Source organism: Falco cherrug, chromosome 4, assembly GCF_023634085.1.
Source record: "Falco cherrug isolate bFalChe1 chromosome 4, bFalChe1.pri, whole genome shotgun sequence".
Taxonomy (NCBI): domain Eukaryota; kingdom Metazoa; phylum Chordata; class Aves; order Falconiformes; family Falconidae; genus Falco; species Falco cherrug.
Genome location: NC_073700.1, coordinates 6,803,550 through 6,820,319, shown reverse-complemented (window position 1 = coordinate 6,820,319; position 16,770 = coordinate 6,803,550). Strand labels below are relative to the sequence as shown.

Genomic DNA, 16,770 nt, shown 5'->3' with positions numbered 1-16,770 from the left:
CACGCCTTGGCAGGCAGATCCACCCTCTCTCAGGAAAAGCAGGAGAGGTCAGAAATAGAATTTAGGACAGATGTTTATTTTTTTTCTTTACAGCTCCAGACTTAGTACAACAAAAGTATAAACAATTCCTGCACGTTTGAGTCATATAGAACAGTGATTCTAAAATTTTTACCTTAATTAATGTGTGAAACTTGAAACTTTCTCTTATGAACTCATGTTGTTACAGTATCCTTAATTATGTAATTGTGAGCTAAAATCCTACTTCTTGGTCCCTTCTTTAGGAAAAGTTGATTTTGGATCTAACTCAAAGTCACCTTATATCAATTAAAATATATGCTGAAGGTCCCCACGCCCTCTAAAATCAATGTCAGAAGTCCTGTTGGCATTAGTGAATTCCATATTCCCTTTTCAGAGGTATCAGAAGCCAGCTGGTGTGTTCCTGTCTGTGATCAGGATGTTGCTTACTCAATGCCCGCCAGAGTTTTGCTGGCACTTTGCACGCCCTCTGTGTGTCAGCTCACACTGTGATCTTTGCCACGGGGGCTGGTTAATACTGCTATTATTAATAGCACTGAATATAGCACTGAACATAGCAGTTTTCTTCACTGTATTGCTTCAGCTGTCACGGAAAATAAGAAACAGGGAGAGACTTTAAACTGTAACAATGTGTGGAACAGTGCAATGATACGGAAAAAGTAACACCTGGGACATTTTGGGGCCCTTCTAGGAGCAGTACAGTGGTTTTGCCTGCCAGAATTGTCGAGATGAAAATCGTTTTGGCCCAGACTGTCAGTCAGGTAAGAATGACTGATTCAAGTGAAACCTCCACAAAAATAACTGAAAGCAAGGAAGGAGGAGGGGGTGGTTGAGTGAGGAAGGGTGCTGGAGAGGAGGAGAGCATGCCAGCTGGCAGCGTTCAATAGCAGGTGTCTTGGCATTTTGTCTTTGTGCCCTTCACTGTTCCATTAGACAAATGATCCTGTCTTTCACTCGGATCAGTCCATTTTTCCTATTGTAAATCTCTCTCCCCTTACCAGGACTATCCCAGTTTCCTCTCTTTTTAGCCAGGCTGTTATCTACATCCCTGAAGCAACCCACACTCACTTCCCAGTTTTTCCACACTGCTCCACTTGTCTCCCAGCTTCTTCCTTGTTGCCCTCTCTACAGAATTAATACACACAGTGCTGCTTCTCATGTATGGCATTTTTGGAAGCGATTTATGACCAGTGCAGCCTGGCTGTTAAAGGAGCCCTTTTTTGTCCAGCTCCTGGTTCCCTTGTATCCACACAGGTGAGATAGGTGTGATCTTGCTGGTTGTGCTCACACAATGACACCAGTGCTGGGCTTGCAGATGTGGTAGGCTCTGGTTCCTTCCACGCTGGCTTCAGGAGACTTAGAGAAGTGGGAAGTTAAAACACGTGGCTGAAAAGCTGCTCTAGATCTTGCATTCAAGGCTGCTCTTGCAGGGTAGTACTTTGTCTTCTTGAGCCCAGGACATGCGGTTTGCCCTCTGTAAGCTTTGAGTGGCATGACCAATTTTTAAAAGGAGCTACATTTGCTGTGGATTGTTGGTGGGAAATGAGGGTGCCAAGTCCCAGGGCAGTTGGCCAGCGTATGCCTGAATCCTTATGTACTGCCTTGTAGCTGAATGTCAGGTTTGCTTGGACTTCCTTTGCAGTGTGTGACTGCGTGCACGGGGAATGCAACAGCGGCGTCACTGGCAATGGAAGCTGTACGTGCTATGGAGGCTACACTGGCCCCAGGTGTGACCAAGGTAAACAAATTGGTAGCTGTAGAGGGCCTGTTAGTACTAAACTATGATACGGGCTTGGATGCTTGTGTCCCAAAAGGAGCTGGGGAGCAACGAATAGCTTGGGAATGCAGAGGGAAGATGATCTGAGCGCTGCAGATCTAGACAGAGGGTCTGGTGCCCACTCCATGGCTGTGGCAGAGATGTACCATCTCTATGTGCCTCTGTTCTTTCTCTGGAAACCAGACAGGTCCTTTCTTCTCTCTAAGCCTTGTGGGACTCGACTACCCAGGCTGCCAGTGATTTAAAACTGTCTGTACTGCTTATATCCCCTGGCTTTTGCGCCCACTTGGGGGCCTCGGGAAACCACATTTGCCTTCATTTCCAGATATTTCATAAGGTAAGTTGTACCTTCCGGCAGTGCCCTGCATGCTCAAAGGGAAACTGTCTTTGCTGTGTGATTCCAGAGCTTCCCCTTTGCAAAGGTGTGACATGCGAGGCCAACAGCGAATGTGTGGTAAGGGATGGGACAGCGATGTGTGACTGCAAGCTGGGCTACAGAAAAAGTGGGAGCACTTGCCAAGGTGAGAAACTTCTCTGTGACCCTAAATAGTCCTCTCTTTGGAAAAATCTTATTGCACTGGTATCTCTGGATGAATTTGATCACTGTGAATACAATGCAGAGGCTTAAGAACCTGTTTTTTAGGTACCCCTTTAAGATTAAGGGCTAAGTTTTTGGGTCTCTTCTCACTTGGTCCTGAAAGCAAGAAATTAATTAAGAGTTGCAGGTTCCATCCAGCACTCACTTGTAAGTATGTACTAAATAACTGTGACAATGGGATATTGGTGAGTCTGTACCAGTCTAAATAGTAAGGTATGTAACTGAAGGATTTCTTCACTGATTTCAGATTTAAGTGTGCGAATTGGTTTTGTTAAAAGAAAGTCAATTAGATATGCATGTGATTAGCTAGCTGTGGATACCTCTGTTTTCATTGGCTTTTTGCAGTTTTTGCTGACCCAACTGCAGTTTTATATATCCTCAGATATGATGGAAATTCAGAAGTAAATCCAAGCATCCTCTGTCACTCACACTTCCGTTACTGAAGTAACATGAAGAATGTGTCATCCAAACTCCTCAGATTAAAAACCCCAAAACATCTGCTGTCTGAAATTATTTTATTTTCTGGGAAATTTTAAAAGTTTAGTAGTATAAATTCCTTATAGTCCATTCTTTCCAGGCCTTTTGCATTCTGCTGTGCTGCAGTAAGTCTGTTTTGAAAAGAGGGATTTGGCTACTCTCACCTCTCATCTCTTTAACCGCAGCTCAGGATCCTTGTGCTGCTTCTCCATGCTCTCCCTTCGCCGTATGTAAGGTTCTTGGACCACAAAAGAATCAATGTACCTGTAAAGAAGGATTTCAAGGAGATGGGAAGATTTGCCAGCCCATAAACCCTTGTGTTGACAGCAATGGAGGCTGCCCAGAAAACTCCACCATTTGTGTTTACAGACGTCCAGGAGAGGTAAGGGCAATAACGGCATGTCAGCAACCTGTAAGGGTCTGAAAAATGGCAGGGTGCCAAGCTCTTCAAATGAGCTTACCATCGTGTTGGTCAAATCTGCTGTCCTCACCTTAGATTTTGCAAAGGGGAACCAGACATGTCTTTTGTAAGGTAACTTCTTTTGTAAAAGATGCTGAATGCAGTTCTATAATCACTGTGTTGCCTTCCCTTAGGCATCTTGTGTTTGCAAGCCTGGGATGCGTAGGAGAACTCCTTCATCTGAGTGTTCTGTATTTCCCAACGATTGTCGGCAGTATTTTTGTGATGTGACTTCCACGTGTGAGCTTGATTCCCAGGGGAATCCTAGGTAAGCCAGGTTAAAGAAGCTTATTCTGCAGCTAGAATGGAAACTCAGTTTGGATGAGCTGAATTTCGAAGAAAATGTGAGCTAACTGAGGAGAATGGGCTAGAGCCACCGTTTGAGAAGAGCCTGTTTGTAACAAGTGCATTGAAAGTAAAGAGTTTTACATCAGTCATTGTAAATTTTGTCATGTCACAAGACACTTTAAATCTAGGGCAGCAGCCTTCTGTGGTGTGAACTGGAGACCTAGTTCCCCAAGTTAGTGGTGGCAGTGGGGTATTATCAGTTAGTAATCCGTTATTAAAAGGGAGATGTGTGACTTGTTTGCTCCCATTTGCCCTCACGTGATTCTGAGGGCTAAGTCTTTATCTCTCCTCCCACTCAGACCTGTAAGCGAGAAATGCTTCCAGATTGACAGGGAAGGGGGAAGTTGAGGGAAGAAACACCAGACCTCATTTAGTCCTCTGAAGCAAAACACCTAGAAGTTGATACCCCTTAGATGGGAAATATTGCCAGGTCTAGGATCATTTTTGCATAATGGCCTCCCAAACACCAGAGAAAGCTTCATCGAGGATTTTGTGTGTTACCAAGAAAAGGTGGAGCTTCCCTGAGAGACTGAAGAGGGCAAGAGCAGTCCCACCTCCTTGACCCTTCCTTCTCCAGTGCTGCTAAAACTGTTAGCATCCACCTGCTCACTGTGTGCTTCAGGCCAGAACTGAAACACAGCCGCTTCCCTTTCTGAAGATACGCTAGCAAAGTGCAGGACGCGGTGTTCAGCACAGTCCCTGCCTTAGTATGTCTGTTCCCCAGCAGCTGGCAGTCAGCCCTCTGACACTGGAGTAACGTCAGATCCCTCCCCTGTGTTGCATGTCTTTGCATCCCTGAATCAGAAATAGCAGAGCCGATACTTCTTGGACAAAACCCAAACGGAAAAAAACATGGTTATCAGCCAGTGATCTTAAGTAGTCTCTGAGTAATGACTATAAATCCGTGTGAATCAGGACAAAGATTTTCACATGTAGATAAGCTTTTCTGGAAAAGTCATTAGCCTGACTGGGGCCCTCATTAAGTCTTAAGAGAAACCGTAGCTAACTGATGTGCTTGAGCTGGCACTTCTCACTGAAGCTGAGGGGTCACATTGGAGCTGTTTGCTAGATTTTCACATAGGCTGTGCTTTTTAGGGATTACCTCAAATTGTCTGATGCTGAATATCTAGTTAGAAAGGTGTGGATAATTATATCGTGGCTATCTGTACCTTGAACTTTAGAGCAGACAATCCTTATGTTGATTGTATCTGAGAAAGCATCTTCATCCTCTTCGAGTAGGTCCAAATTTGCTTGCACTCCAGAAGTGTGCATATTTTTTCCTGTCACTTAGTTTAGGCAGAAGTTACTAAGCTCTTACCTACACCTTAAAGCTGAGATTTGTCTTTCAAGTGTAGATACCGAAATGTTCTACTCATATTTGTTGAGTATGTTGGGAACTGTTTTATGATGGTTTGTTGTGTTTCATTCTTGTCTCTTAGCTGTGTGTGTAAAGAAGGGGAGATTGGAGATGGGAGAAGTTGCTATAAAGATCTCTTGAGTGAGATAAATCGGTATAATTCACGAGGAAGGTTTGCTAGGAACTTAAACGTCGCCAGGAAGATGTTTGGTAAATGTCTTTTGAATTTTTGGGGGGAATGGGACAAATGTGGGAGCAAGAGTGTGTCAGAAAAGGCTCGAAACCTTTCAGTGTAATAGAACTATTTTTCAGTGTATGACTCCGGGGAGATGATATGGCAGCCTTCCAGTACTTCAAGGGGGCCTACAAGAAAGCTGGAGGGGATATTGTACAAGGGCATGTAGTGATAGGACAAGAGGTAATGGCTTTAAACTGAAAGAGCGTGGATTTAGATCAGATGAAAGGAAGGAATTCTTTACTGTGAGGGTGGGGAGACACTGGCACAGAGCAGCTGTGGGTGCCCCATCCCTGGCAGTGCCCAAGGCCAGGCTGGACGGGGCTGGGAGCAGCCTGGGCTGGTGGAAGTTGTCCCTGCCCGCTGCAAGGGGGTTGGAAAAGGTGGTCTTTAAGGTCCCTTCCAGCCCAAATCAGCCTATGATTCTGTGATTCTACAAAATTAAACACGTCACATCTCCAAACTCAGATTACCAGTTCTGGATTGTCAGTTGAGGAGACTGTTAAAGAGAGTACTGTGGCTGAATGTATTAGGTATTTGACAGTCCTGGTGAAGGATGTACCATATCTGCACAAGAAGGAAAACGTGCCTTGGAAGTGTGATTCAAACCTGTTTGTATCAAACCACCAGTGTGCCTCCACCTGCAAGTATCTGTATTGAAGGCTCAGCACTCTTTCAAGTGTCGTTGGTTCTTCGAGCGGTGATGCTTGAGGCTGGTGTGCCATGGGTCCTCTACTTAGTAGAACATCTACTAAGCCCTTAAATGGCCTTCTTGCCAGCATGCGCGTGTGAGTGGCAATTATGGAGATGAAAAGGCCTTATTCTATGCACCATGGTAATTTCTGAGTGAGCAGTTGCTTTGCAAAGGTAGCAGACTGGTTTAGAACCCAGGTACTGCAGGTGCGGGGAGTGATATCCACAAAGGTTAATTTTTGCCTCACTGTAATACAAGGAAAGAATAAGAACCCTTTAGCTCCCATCAAAGCATGTTTATGTTAGATACCTTCTCCAACTCATCCTCTACACAGTCTTCTCTACCTCTGCTAACTTGATGGGAGCATAGAGATAGGGCTCAAAGCTCAGCTTAGCTTTTGTGAATACCCCTCCCTGCTACGTATCACTGTTGCCAACACTTGTTTTTTGCATATGTTTTCCATAACGATTTGTGCTATTGGCAACCGCATGAAGATCTCTGGGATCTTAACTCCTATGCAGTGGGACTTAAGAGCTAATGACCTTTGTTGATGGGCCATCGATGATCGAGTGAGGACTGACAACTGTGGGTTCATAGCAGCTTCTCAAGAAGTATTTAGTCTTGATAAATCCTGTTTACACCCAGAAACTAGTTGTTTCAAGGAGAAGACAGAGGACACTTGGCCCAAGAACAAGGCAGTAAGCATGTGGGAGGAAAATTATTATGAATATTCTGCAAATGTCAGCAGTGATTCAAAGTGGACCGAAGTCACCAGTGATCCTTCAGAAATCTTGTGGGCAAGTGCTTAAAACTGATAGCAGCCAAGCTGGGCTGTGACAGAAATACAAAACTCCTCCTTATTCCTTGTAAACAAGTACTAGTTACCTGCATCAGGCCAAAAATGTGTAGATTGGATTGTGCTGTTAACAAGAGGAATAATTATTGCTGGAGTTAAACCGTATGCCAAGTAACTACTTCACGTTGCCACTCTTTTTACAGCTTCTGGTTGCTCCACACTGCTGACTAAATACGGGCCTTTCACAGTCTTTGTACCATCCCTTCTTCCGGTTCATGACAAAATGGAATTTAACGTAAGTTTTTTTGGTTTTAGCAAAATTGGTCTTAGGATTCTTTCCTGCCTGAGTTCTGCAGCCTGTAAAAAACTGATGGGCACACGAGAGAGGAACTTTGAAAGGCAGTATTTATAGAAGCAATCTCTTGGGAAGACTTTTCATTGTCTGGTTAAGTTACAGTTTCATAGAGGATGTTGTATCCCTTGCATTATTTTTAAAATCTCTGTCTCTCTTTACAATATTGACAGAGTTTGTCTGTTTTTAATGTCAGGAAGTGTAAGTTTCTCTACCCAGTCTTCATTTAAAGCTCTAACCTCCTGGTTGTGACTATTCTCAAAACTTTAGGTGGCTTTTCACTGCTTGAGGGTGGGGTTTTCAAAAGGGGCTGAGATTTGCATCAAAGTATTGGATTTTGGGCCTGTGGCCATGGTGTCAGCTTCTTGAGAAGAGCTTATTTTATTAATGGGGACAGCGAGTATGGCAGGGCTGGAGAAAACTGCTATGGAAACCCAGACAAAGGTCTGAGAATTCTAAGCTTCAGCAAGTAGGTCCTGCAGGTCATATTGGGGGTTTTTATTTATTTATTAGTTAAATTGTATTCTTTTGCGGTGTTTTTTGCACAGTTAAGCCCACAGCCAGGCTACCCATCATTAAGATGAGAGAGTACATAAGCTGTTTTCCCAGGACAGAGCTAAAAACCAGCACAGTTGGAGCTCATGCAGTAGGGATTTTAATTGCGTGCTAGGCAAGGTGCCTGTTGTGTTTCAGGTGGCAGCTAACTTGCAGCTAGCAGTTGGTTATGAGAAGGTAAATGCCTTAAAAATAATCCGTACAGACCAACCCCGTTTGAACATTACATTTCCAATGTCTTAAAAAACTGCTAGTGATGGAAAGCACAGAAAAGAAAGGAAGAAACTAAATGTATATTCAACAGCTTAGACCACCTACATGGTCCAGCATAACCAAAGATACTGTATGGGGAGCTTCAGCAAGTTTTATTATCTGGAGCATGCAAAGATAGTTTTTATATTGTCCAAGTCAGTAGGTTTCTCTCTAGCGGTTTCCTCTGAAGTAGGTCACTTGCAGGTTAATCAGTCTGCCTGTGTTTGAACGTATACACAGAAGTAAAAGACTTGCCACAGTGCTGCTCCAGTGAACCAAAATGAAGAGGGGAAGCTCGGTCTTGTATGCTAAGAATTCCTCTATGTGTTAGCTGGGAGAAAGGTAATGTTATGGCTCTTTCAGTGAATGAGGTTCTTGAAAGAACATGTCCTTTATCTTCTTTATGTGGTCTTTATTCCCCAAAGGATACCACTGCTGAGCATTTGTGCAGAATGCACATCGTTCCTGGTCTGCATCTGATAGAAGACATGGTAAAAGCCAAGACTCTGTGGACCTTGTCAGGACATCAGCTAACATTCAGTAGCCAGGTAAAGGATCTCCTGAATTGAAGTCTTGGAGCGTTGCTTTCATGTAGGACAGACTGGAGGTTGAGCAGGGTTTCCTTGGTGCACTTTCTTAACCAGAAAACCTTTTTCTCTAATCAGCCTGCCTGCGATCAGAACAACAAGATCCTTTGTGGAGTCCAAAGCAAGGTGATTTAAGACCAGACACCCCAAGCAACCACTTCTCCTGTCCTGCAGACAACCAGTTAGTCAGAATCTGACTTGTGAATGGTCTTTCCTTGGTCTGTATGTGTATTCCAGAGAAGAGACCTTTTCCCTACACTGCTAGCAGCTGCAATATCTATGTGGAAGAGGCAGCAAAGTCTCTCTTCAGACTGAATGCCTCTCCTTGGAGATGGTGTATTTGGACACAGCCACATGCTGAATATTTTCTCTTCCAGTTTCCCTTTTCCCCTCTTTCTATTTTATTTTTCTTAGTCATCCCCGCAAAGGGTTTTTCATCATTATGTTTTGATATGGAAGGCTTTTTATCCCTTTTCCCTTTTCCGATTGACTCATATTTTCCAGCATCCACTGTTCTCTCTCCATCCTGCACTTTTCCTGCATGCATGCTCACGGCTGGCCAAGGGAGAGCCATATGTTTCCTCTCTGAGGATCCAGCCTTGGCCCTGAGGTCTAGGTTGTAATACATGCACCCTGCATGCATCAAAAGGACAAAGCACTGTTTAGAGCCAGGGAATCCGAACTGAGCTTGTCGATGCTCCTTTTAAATTTCTCTCCTGTTTGTTTGCTCAGGAGTCTTTTGATCTGGGAAGTCTGCCCTCCCCTTCCTTTGTTTCAGCCAGAATCCTCGGTGATGTGAACTGAAGTTCAGGGCAGGGAGTTCAAGAGATGCATGTGGTGAAATAAAAAGCACAGGGAAGCTGTGGTTGCCTGAACTTGGATTATGGCTGCAGCACCAGTATCTTGAGATGCTTAGTCTGCAGGTTACCATTGGAACACCTCCATACACCCAGCTTCGGTGCATGGTTGTGTACGGTATGGAAGGACCAGATACGTGCCTTATAATTCAGTGAGCCTGACTGGTTTGGCTTTGTTACGAAGACTCCTTGTTGGTGTTATTAACCAATAAAAGTTGCAATCAAAGCTCTAGTTACAGAATTGCCTCCAAACTCTGTACTGCATTGCCCAGGAGGCACTGTGCCTCTCTCCTTGTATTTGGCAGACAGATGCAGCTGCAACTTGATGGTCAGGGCACCCTTTTGTGATCCCGAGCTGGGATCAAGCACTGTTCATACTCAGGCGAACTTAATTCTAGAGCTGATTGTCCTGGATTAGGTCTTTCTGTAGTAAAACTTAAAAGCCCCCCCCTCCAGGATCAAAACGTTACCCAAATTCAAGTAGAGGCGGGATGTTTATTTTACACCAGGCCACCCCTTAAATTTACTTTCTCCAGAGTAACTCTGGTTGTGCCTTCATCCTGCTGACCCATAGGCAGAGAACACTGAAGGGAGCAATGATTTATAGCTCTATTATGATAGCGCAGATATACCACAAGAAAGTAACCCATTATTATTATTATTATCCAGACGTACATCAAATCATTTCGATATCAAGACCTGCCAGGGGAACTGTACAATGTTTTGCAAGCGAACCTACCAGCAGCCAATGGCATCATGCATGTGGTTAACACCCTAAGGAAGAAAACCAGCGCTGACAACCTCAGAAACCCACAGGTACACAGACGTTTGTATTTCTTCTTTATGGGACAGTGGAATAAACACTTCAAAAAAATCTGTTTTCATCATTAAATTTCTGAATCGGTGAGGCTTTTTATTTAAAGGGAAAAGGTTATTTATTTTGTTTCTAGCTCCTGATAAAGCCTGTTGGGCACTATTATGTCAGTGTACCATTAAAAGTAGCTAACAGCATCACATAAACCTGATACAGACCTCACAGTAATGCTTTTACAGTGCTTGGAAGCACAGAGAATTCTGCTTTTATGAGGAAGGTCACTGCCTTCATAGCAGATGAGCTCTTTTTCAGTTGTATCTTACAGAAAATATATCTTGCAGGATAAATATCGAAAAAAGCTTTTTTCACATATAAATCAAATGAAGATTTTCTTTAATTGGTCTGTGCTGCATTCTGAAATTGTAATCAAAAATTTGTATTTACAGTAAAAATATTTAAAATGAGGACAAATAATCATTAGACTTTTGCATTTTGAAGTAATGTCTTGAATTTAAGACACTGGGGAGGGGCTTCAGGTTCAAGTTCTGCTAAGCACTTTTCCCTGTTAGCTGAGAGAAGTTTTTGCTACATCTACTGCATAGATATGCCTGAGCTTTTTTATATTGTTTATATATGCAGAAAGCAGGCCCTGTTACCTCCTACCTCCTTGCAAGTTACTGAGAGAATGACACAAACTCTTGGGTTTGGTAGGATTTTGGTAATAGTTTACACTTTACACTGTTGTAATTAATCTATAAAAATAGACTGTGTAATATCGTGGGTTTATTTTGTGTGTTTAAAAAACAGCTGGAATGTTGTGTTGAGTATTAGTAGCACATGGCTGAAGTGCCCTGAGGATAGTGTATAAATTGTACATGTTCTGGGTTTTCATATGGATTAAATTGTGCCCAGCACTGATGTTTGTCTGCTGTCACTTAAGATACTCTCAGTCTTACGACCTCCATGAGGATGTTTGCCAAAAAGGAGAGTCTGAGGTCCAGAGGAGCTGCAGCTCTGTGTTTGTGTACTCAGGTACCTGCGGAGAAGGATTTGCAGCTACTTTGGGATGGCAGGACAGTAAGAGAGCTCCCTGCAGAGCATGTCTTTCTCTGGACTTCTGACACTCCCTTGTGATGTTGGCTTTGCAATGAAGGCTAGTGATCACATCAGCCATTTTTGGCATCAAAAGCCTTTGTACTCGTGTCCCTTGGAAATAACGTTCTGTGCCTTTGTGTGTTCTACGGGAAGCACCTTCTGCCAAAAAGCGTGCAGATTCCTGCAAATAAAGGTCAAACTAGTCCCTTCACAAGTTTTGATTCTTGAAGGGACATTCCTCCTTTTACCTTTGTCTTCATGGGCAATGTGGCAAAAAGGAAGGCATCTATTTCCTCTGTGTTTTCACAGATATGTGTATGTATTGTATTTTCTCAGTGGTGGGGCTCATTTGCAGGCGGCAGAGTGAACTCTTGTCCTCAAAGCAAAGGGACACTTGAGGTGACAGAGCAGCTCCACTGCCTACCAGAACTGATTTGTATATCACTGGAAGTAGCGTGTCTCTAGTTTTACTGATAGTGAGCAATTGCCTCTTCATTTAATGTGATCTGCAGATGGGATTAGGGAAGCAGAAGGGTGCTCAAGTGCATGGTACCTTGGAAAATGTGGTTTGTTGTGCATAGGAAGGGCTTTGTGCCTAGGTTGCTGCAGGCTCAGTCCTTGCTAGGTCAACTGGTCAATATAGAGGGTTTGAAGACTTAGAGGATGATGGTTTCCTGTAGACCTTTACATCCAAATCACAAACATAAACTGGCCAAGGGCATTCCAGTATGTGCTCAGACCTTGCTTCAGCCCCAGGCATTTTATTCTTCTTTGTATCTTCTTGCAGAAAACCATTGGTGAGATCCTTGCGTCAATGGAGATCTTCAGTAGATTTGAAACTATACTGGAGGTGAGCATGCTTGCATCTGCCCCAGGAAGATGTGGCCTTGCTGCTGTTGAAAACCCCGCTACTATTTTTGTGGAAATTTTTGAATAACATTTAAATGCATCTCAGTGCTTTGGCTTGCTTTCTGTATGCTTTTTTCTGTGTAATTTCTTATTTTGTGTATTTTACATAAGCAAATTAATGGAAAAGATTGGAGCTTTCACATCTACAGGGGATCTGGCATAAGCAGCAAGCATACACGCCTCTTTTCCATCTGCTTCCCCACCTCCCTTTCCCCTCTCCCCTGGAGAGTTTGTTCTCCAAAGCATGTTTAGTTCTTGACCACTCTCCGAACGAAGAGTGAAGGTTTCATGACCACCCATGCCAAGCTAGATTGTAGCGACCTGTTTTGGAGGGGTTGAATAAAAGCAGTTTTCAGGTTATAAACCCTTGAGGCTGCTGCCCAGGGTTCATTGCATTAGTATTTTCACCAGGGACAGACTGATTTTCCTTTCTCTCCATCAGAGTCATCTGAATCTGCCCTAGCATTGCTCACAACAGTCTTGGCCTGCCTGTTTTCAGCTCTGTGGCTGTTAGTTGTTTACAAATCTCACTAACTGCAGTTGTGATTATAGACCTGATTCTCTTTTTCTTCTCTTCAGGCAAAAAGATACGGTTTTAGTCTGTGTATGTGTACTTTTGTGTTTAAAGCACGCAGGGAGCATTAGCCCAGCACCCCCTCGTTCAAATTGGCTGTATTCACACCAGTGCCTTCATTGTCTAAGCTATGTTTTTGTGGCATTTATGCCTTTGTTATATTACTTACCTATCCTTGGTGTCCAGTTGCCTCTTGTATACATTCGCCTTTCAATAGCTCGGTCTCTAGTGGGTTGCTTAGTTTCCACTCCCTTCCTGATAGACCCCCCCTTCGCTAACTCGTGTTAGATCCACGACGAAATCTTTTATTGCTTTTGCAGAACTGCGGCCTGCCTGCAATACTGGATGGACCAGGCCCCTTTACTGTATTTGTACCCAGTAATGATGGTGTGGATAAGTTGAGAGATGGAAGGCTTATTTACCTTTTCACAGAGGTGAGAGCTCATAGTACTTGAAGCCATCCTGAGCGAACTGTGTTGCACTAGGCAGTGCTGGAATGGCTTGTGCAGCGTATCTGATCGTTGCTTGAAGTTGTTCTTCCTGGGGGTGGCTGAACCATGTCTTTGTTTCTGTAAGGCTTTGAGAAAGAAGTGAATGCTGATGGAATCTGAAATGAGAACTATGGTTAACCAGATTGGTTAAATCTGATGTTTGGCTTTCTTTCCTCACCCCAGCTTTGGGTAGGGGAAAATGAAGGAACTTACTTGCCAAGTGATTTCACTGTTACAATACGTTAGCACTGTCAGTCATTGGTTAAAAGAAAATACAGTTGCCTCCTCTTACCCCTGAGCAGTGACACGTTATCCAATTCTTATGTTCTCTTCTTTCCTTAGGGCATAAATAAGCTTCAGGAACTTGTGAAACATCATATCTACGCTTCAGCAGCGGTAAGGCAGGCAGCTCTAATTCCACATGATTGGGGTCCTTCGAGCCAGCATGTTGTCAACTGTGTTGTTTGGCATAGAGGTCGGAGGGTTGATGACTTCAGCTGCTGCTTCTTGGACTCTCCTGGAGGAGCAGAAATGTGATTCAGGATCTGATGAGGCAAAAAGTTTACCATGGAAGTAGTTGTTGAAAGGGACAGCTTGTGCTCTTCCATCACGCAACTTGAGTTTCCTGGGAGTGATGGTTCCTCTTAGTTGGATGGCCTTTACAATGGAAATATTGTCTGGCAGTTTGCTGCAGGCAAATGCTCTTTGTTATCACTTTAATTTATTAAACTATTAATTAAGAGTTTACCTTAATTATGAACTCTCCAGCCTACAGTTCCCCTAAAACACTAATAGCAGCAATACAAAAGCTATAGCCAAGCGAAGAATTGGTCCAAACTTCCTTCTGCTTTTCCTCAATCCTTGGGCTTCACCAGTAGCTAAAGTTAGAGATGGAGAACTGGTGCAAGTGAGCCTGTGCTCTGACCCAGTACTGCCAATTTTGCACCAGCATTGCTGTGTACTATAATGGCAGGGTAAATAAAATCAGTGCAGTGGACCAGCAAGACGTTTTCCCTTATATAATAAACAAGATAAACGTTTAAAGTTAGACACAAAACCTGCGGAGGAAGTGAATACTCAAGTATTATGGTATAATGTCATGTCCTTCATTAAGAAACATCAATATTATTCCCATTCTTTACTGAGAAGGAAATGTCAGTCCTTGTGATTTTCTTAATGCCAATAGAGAAAATAAGCAGCACTTTGACAAAACGTAGTCAATGAATACAACATGGTGACAAGCTGAGCTACTTTTTAGTAACCTGATGGACACAAAAGTAGCAATTTATCTTGGTTCTTTTCTTACAACTTCTCAAATCACGTTTCTCAATACAGTATCTGCAGCTTACATTTTTGCTGCCTTTAGAAATAAGCTTTAAGTCAAAATGTATTTCCTATTATGCTTCTGGCCAAGCTTTCATCATTTATTGACCATGTCCTGCAAAAATCCCCTTATTATTCTGACCTTACGTGTAGCTGTATTACTGAAAGACACTATTCGTGCCTTTCCAGCACTGTGGCCACCAGCACTGTGTTTGTGGTATTGCAGACAATTCAAAGTCTTGTTTTTCCTTATGTCCGATTGTTTGCGGTTAAGGTATTTACATGAAATGTAAATGTTGAAGTCACGTCTGCTTTAGAATGTTTTTCAAGTGGTGGGAACCATGGAAGGATTTTGTAAGCTCTACTGAAATGATCTTGCTTTTTTGTGATACTGTCTCCTTGTGTTTTTACAGGTGACTGTAGAGAAACTGATAATGATGCCACACATTGTTACTATGTCTAACCAGATAGTTACCATCAACATCAGCGCAGATGTAAGTATGAATCAAACCCCTTTTGGGCAAACCCTCCTGTGCAAGGAGAAAGTCTGGATGTGGTTCTGAACAATGTGGTTTCAACCCATCTGTGCTTCCTCCTCTACTTAAAGAACTAGACTTAAATGAGATCATTGAATTGGTTTGCTTCTTATCCAACCTGTGACTCCACGAAGTGGCTTGACCATTTGTGTGGTTGCACTTGATGTTGTGTGCTGTCTGTTTTCTGTGTTGGCTTTATGTAGTTGATGCAATGTAATGGGCTAAAGTGCAGATAAATTATTTGTGTTTCTGCATCAGGGAAGAATTCTGATGGATGAGTCAGGGATCCCCTTAAACATGCGAGACATTGTGGCATCAAATGGTATTATTCATACTTTGGATGGCATCTTCATCCCTCCTTCAATAATTCCCATTTTGCCTCACAGATGCAATGAAGAGCAACATAAAATTGTGACAGTAAGTGAGCTTCTTCCATTCTCACGCTAACGGTTGCTGTAGACCCCACACTTACCCGGAGGGACAAAAGGCTGTGTAAATTGCATTTGGGAAATGTGTTCTCTTTGAGAGGTCCCTTGATGTGAATTTAGGCAGTATCAGCACCACCAATGTTTCTTCTGCTAGCACTTGGCACTGCTCTCCTGGCAACCAGCAGATGTTTCTTGCAGATTCTTCTTTCCTTGCACCCATCTTGCCTTTGATTCAGAAATACACTTGCCGTATATGATCTTCACACCATAACCCAGCTGACAATGGTTTGTTCCCGTCGCTGTTAGCATTGGTGTCCTGTTGTCTGGACGGGAAGCAGTCATTCAGGAGCAGGAGCTACAAATGCGGTGCGGTATTCTCACCTGAGCAGTTTTGAATGCCTTACTTTAAGTGCTTATTCCCCAGTTTGATCATTGGTAGGTAACTGAAGGAAGAAGATGAGGCTCTGAATAGGCAAGAGGTACCTGATTTGGAGAGACACAGTTAAGCCCAAGTGGCCAGAGGGCCCACACAGCTCACTGATGTGGTGAGGCGTGCTGCATGGGTGCCCAGAGTGTTTTCCAGCATAGCTGTGGAGCAGCTGTGTGGCTGATAGACTCACAGGGTGAAGACAGACCCCATCTTGCAGTCAGGTGCAAGTATCTCCTTGAGACAAAGGAGTCATTTTATTTAAGTGATAAACTTACCCCATTTCAGAGTACGGAAACTCCTCCCTAGAAATGTTTCTGATACATGTTGTGATGTTTTGGATATATACTGGGAGTGGTAGCTCTGTAGTGTTCTTGGCATGGGGAATGGGTTCCTTTAAGAAGATTAAGTTTCCCCCTCTTGTTTTCTTAACAGGGCTCTTGTGTGGACTGTGAGGCCCTCAACAACAGCATTTGCCCACCTGGCAGCAGAGAAATGGTAAATATTTTTGATTGTTTTGGTAATTTCTTCTTTGCATGATGACATACACTGATATAAGGTTTCTAACCCAAGCCACTTCTAAATAAATGGAGAGCAGGAAAGGCAGCCAGTAGAGAGGTTTGTTGGAGGATATGTTCTCCCCACATATCCCTGCTCTGTGATCCCGGACTGTCACCCGCTAACTGCTCTGTGCTGTTTCTTATTCTGAAGTCTGGTTGCTGAATCAATGGAGAGAGCTGTGAGACAGTCTGGCTAAATGAAATTGCAGGCTTGCAGCTCGCTCTTAGTGCT

General features: G+C 43.3%; 1 protein-coding gene across 5 annotated transcripts in view; it reads left to right on the top strand.

The window, feature by feature from the left end:
• Window positions 1–16,770, top strand: part of STAB1 (stabilin 1) — a 57,857-nt gene that overhangs the window by 10,409 nt on the left and 30,678 nt on the right. For 3 of the 5 annotated variants that reach the window (XM_055708585.1, XM_055708584.1, XM_055708583.1), the window contains 16 exons: window positions 728–797; window positions 1,679–1,774; window positions 2,218–2,334; window positions 3,074–3,270; window positions 3,483–3,616; window positions 5,136–5,263; window positions 6,982–7,073; window positions 8,363–8,485; window positions 8,603–8,650; window positions 10,051–10,197; window positions 12,078–12,140; window positions 13,094–13,207; window positions 13,607–13,660; window positions 15,001–15,081; window positions 15,382–15,540; window positions 16,414–16,476. In XM_055708585.1, the coding sequence (XP_055564560.1) occupies window positions 728–797; window positions 1,679–1,774; window positions 2,218–2,334; window positions 3,074–3,270; window positions 3,483–3,616; window positions 5,136–5,263; window positions 6,982–7,073; window positions 8,363–8,485; window positions 8,603–8,650; window positions 10,051–10,197; window positions 12,078–12,140; window positions 13,094–13,207; window positions 13,607–13,660; window positions 15,001–15,081; window positions 15,382–15,540; window positions 16,414–16,476 (1,686 nt within the window). Of the gene's footprint in view, window positions 1–727; window positions 798–1,678; window positions 1,775–2,217; window positions 2,335–3,073; window positions 3,271–3,482; window positions 3,617–5,135; window positions 5,264–6,981; window positions 7,074–8,362; window positions 8,486–8,602; window positions 8,706–10,050; window positions 10,198–12,077; window positions 12,141–13,093; window positions 13,208–13,606; window positions 13,661–15,000; window positions 15,082–15,381; window positions 15,541–16,413; window positions 16,477–16,770 lie in introns of those variants that run through there. The other 2 variants (XM_055708586.1, XM_055708587.1) reach the window with 2 other exon arrangements.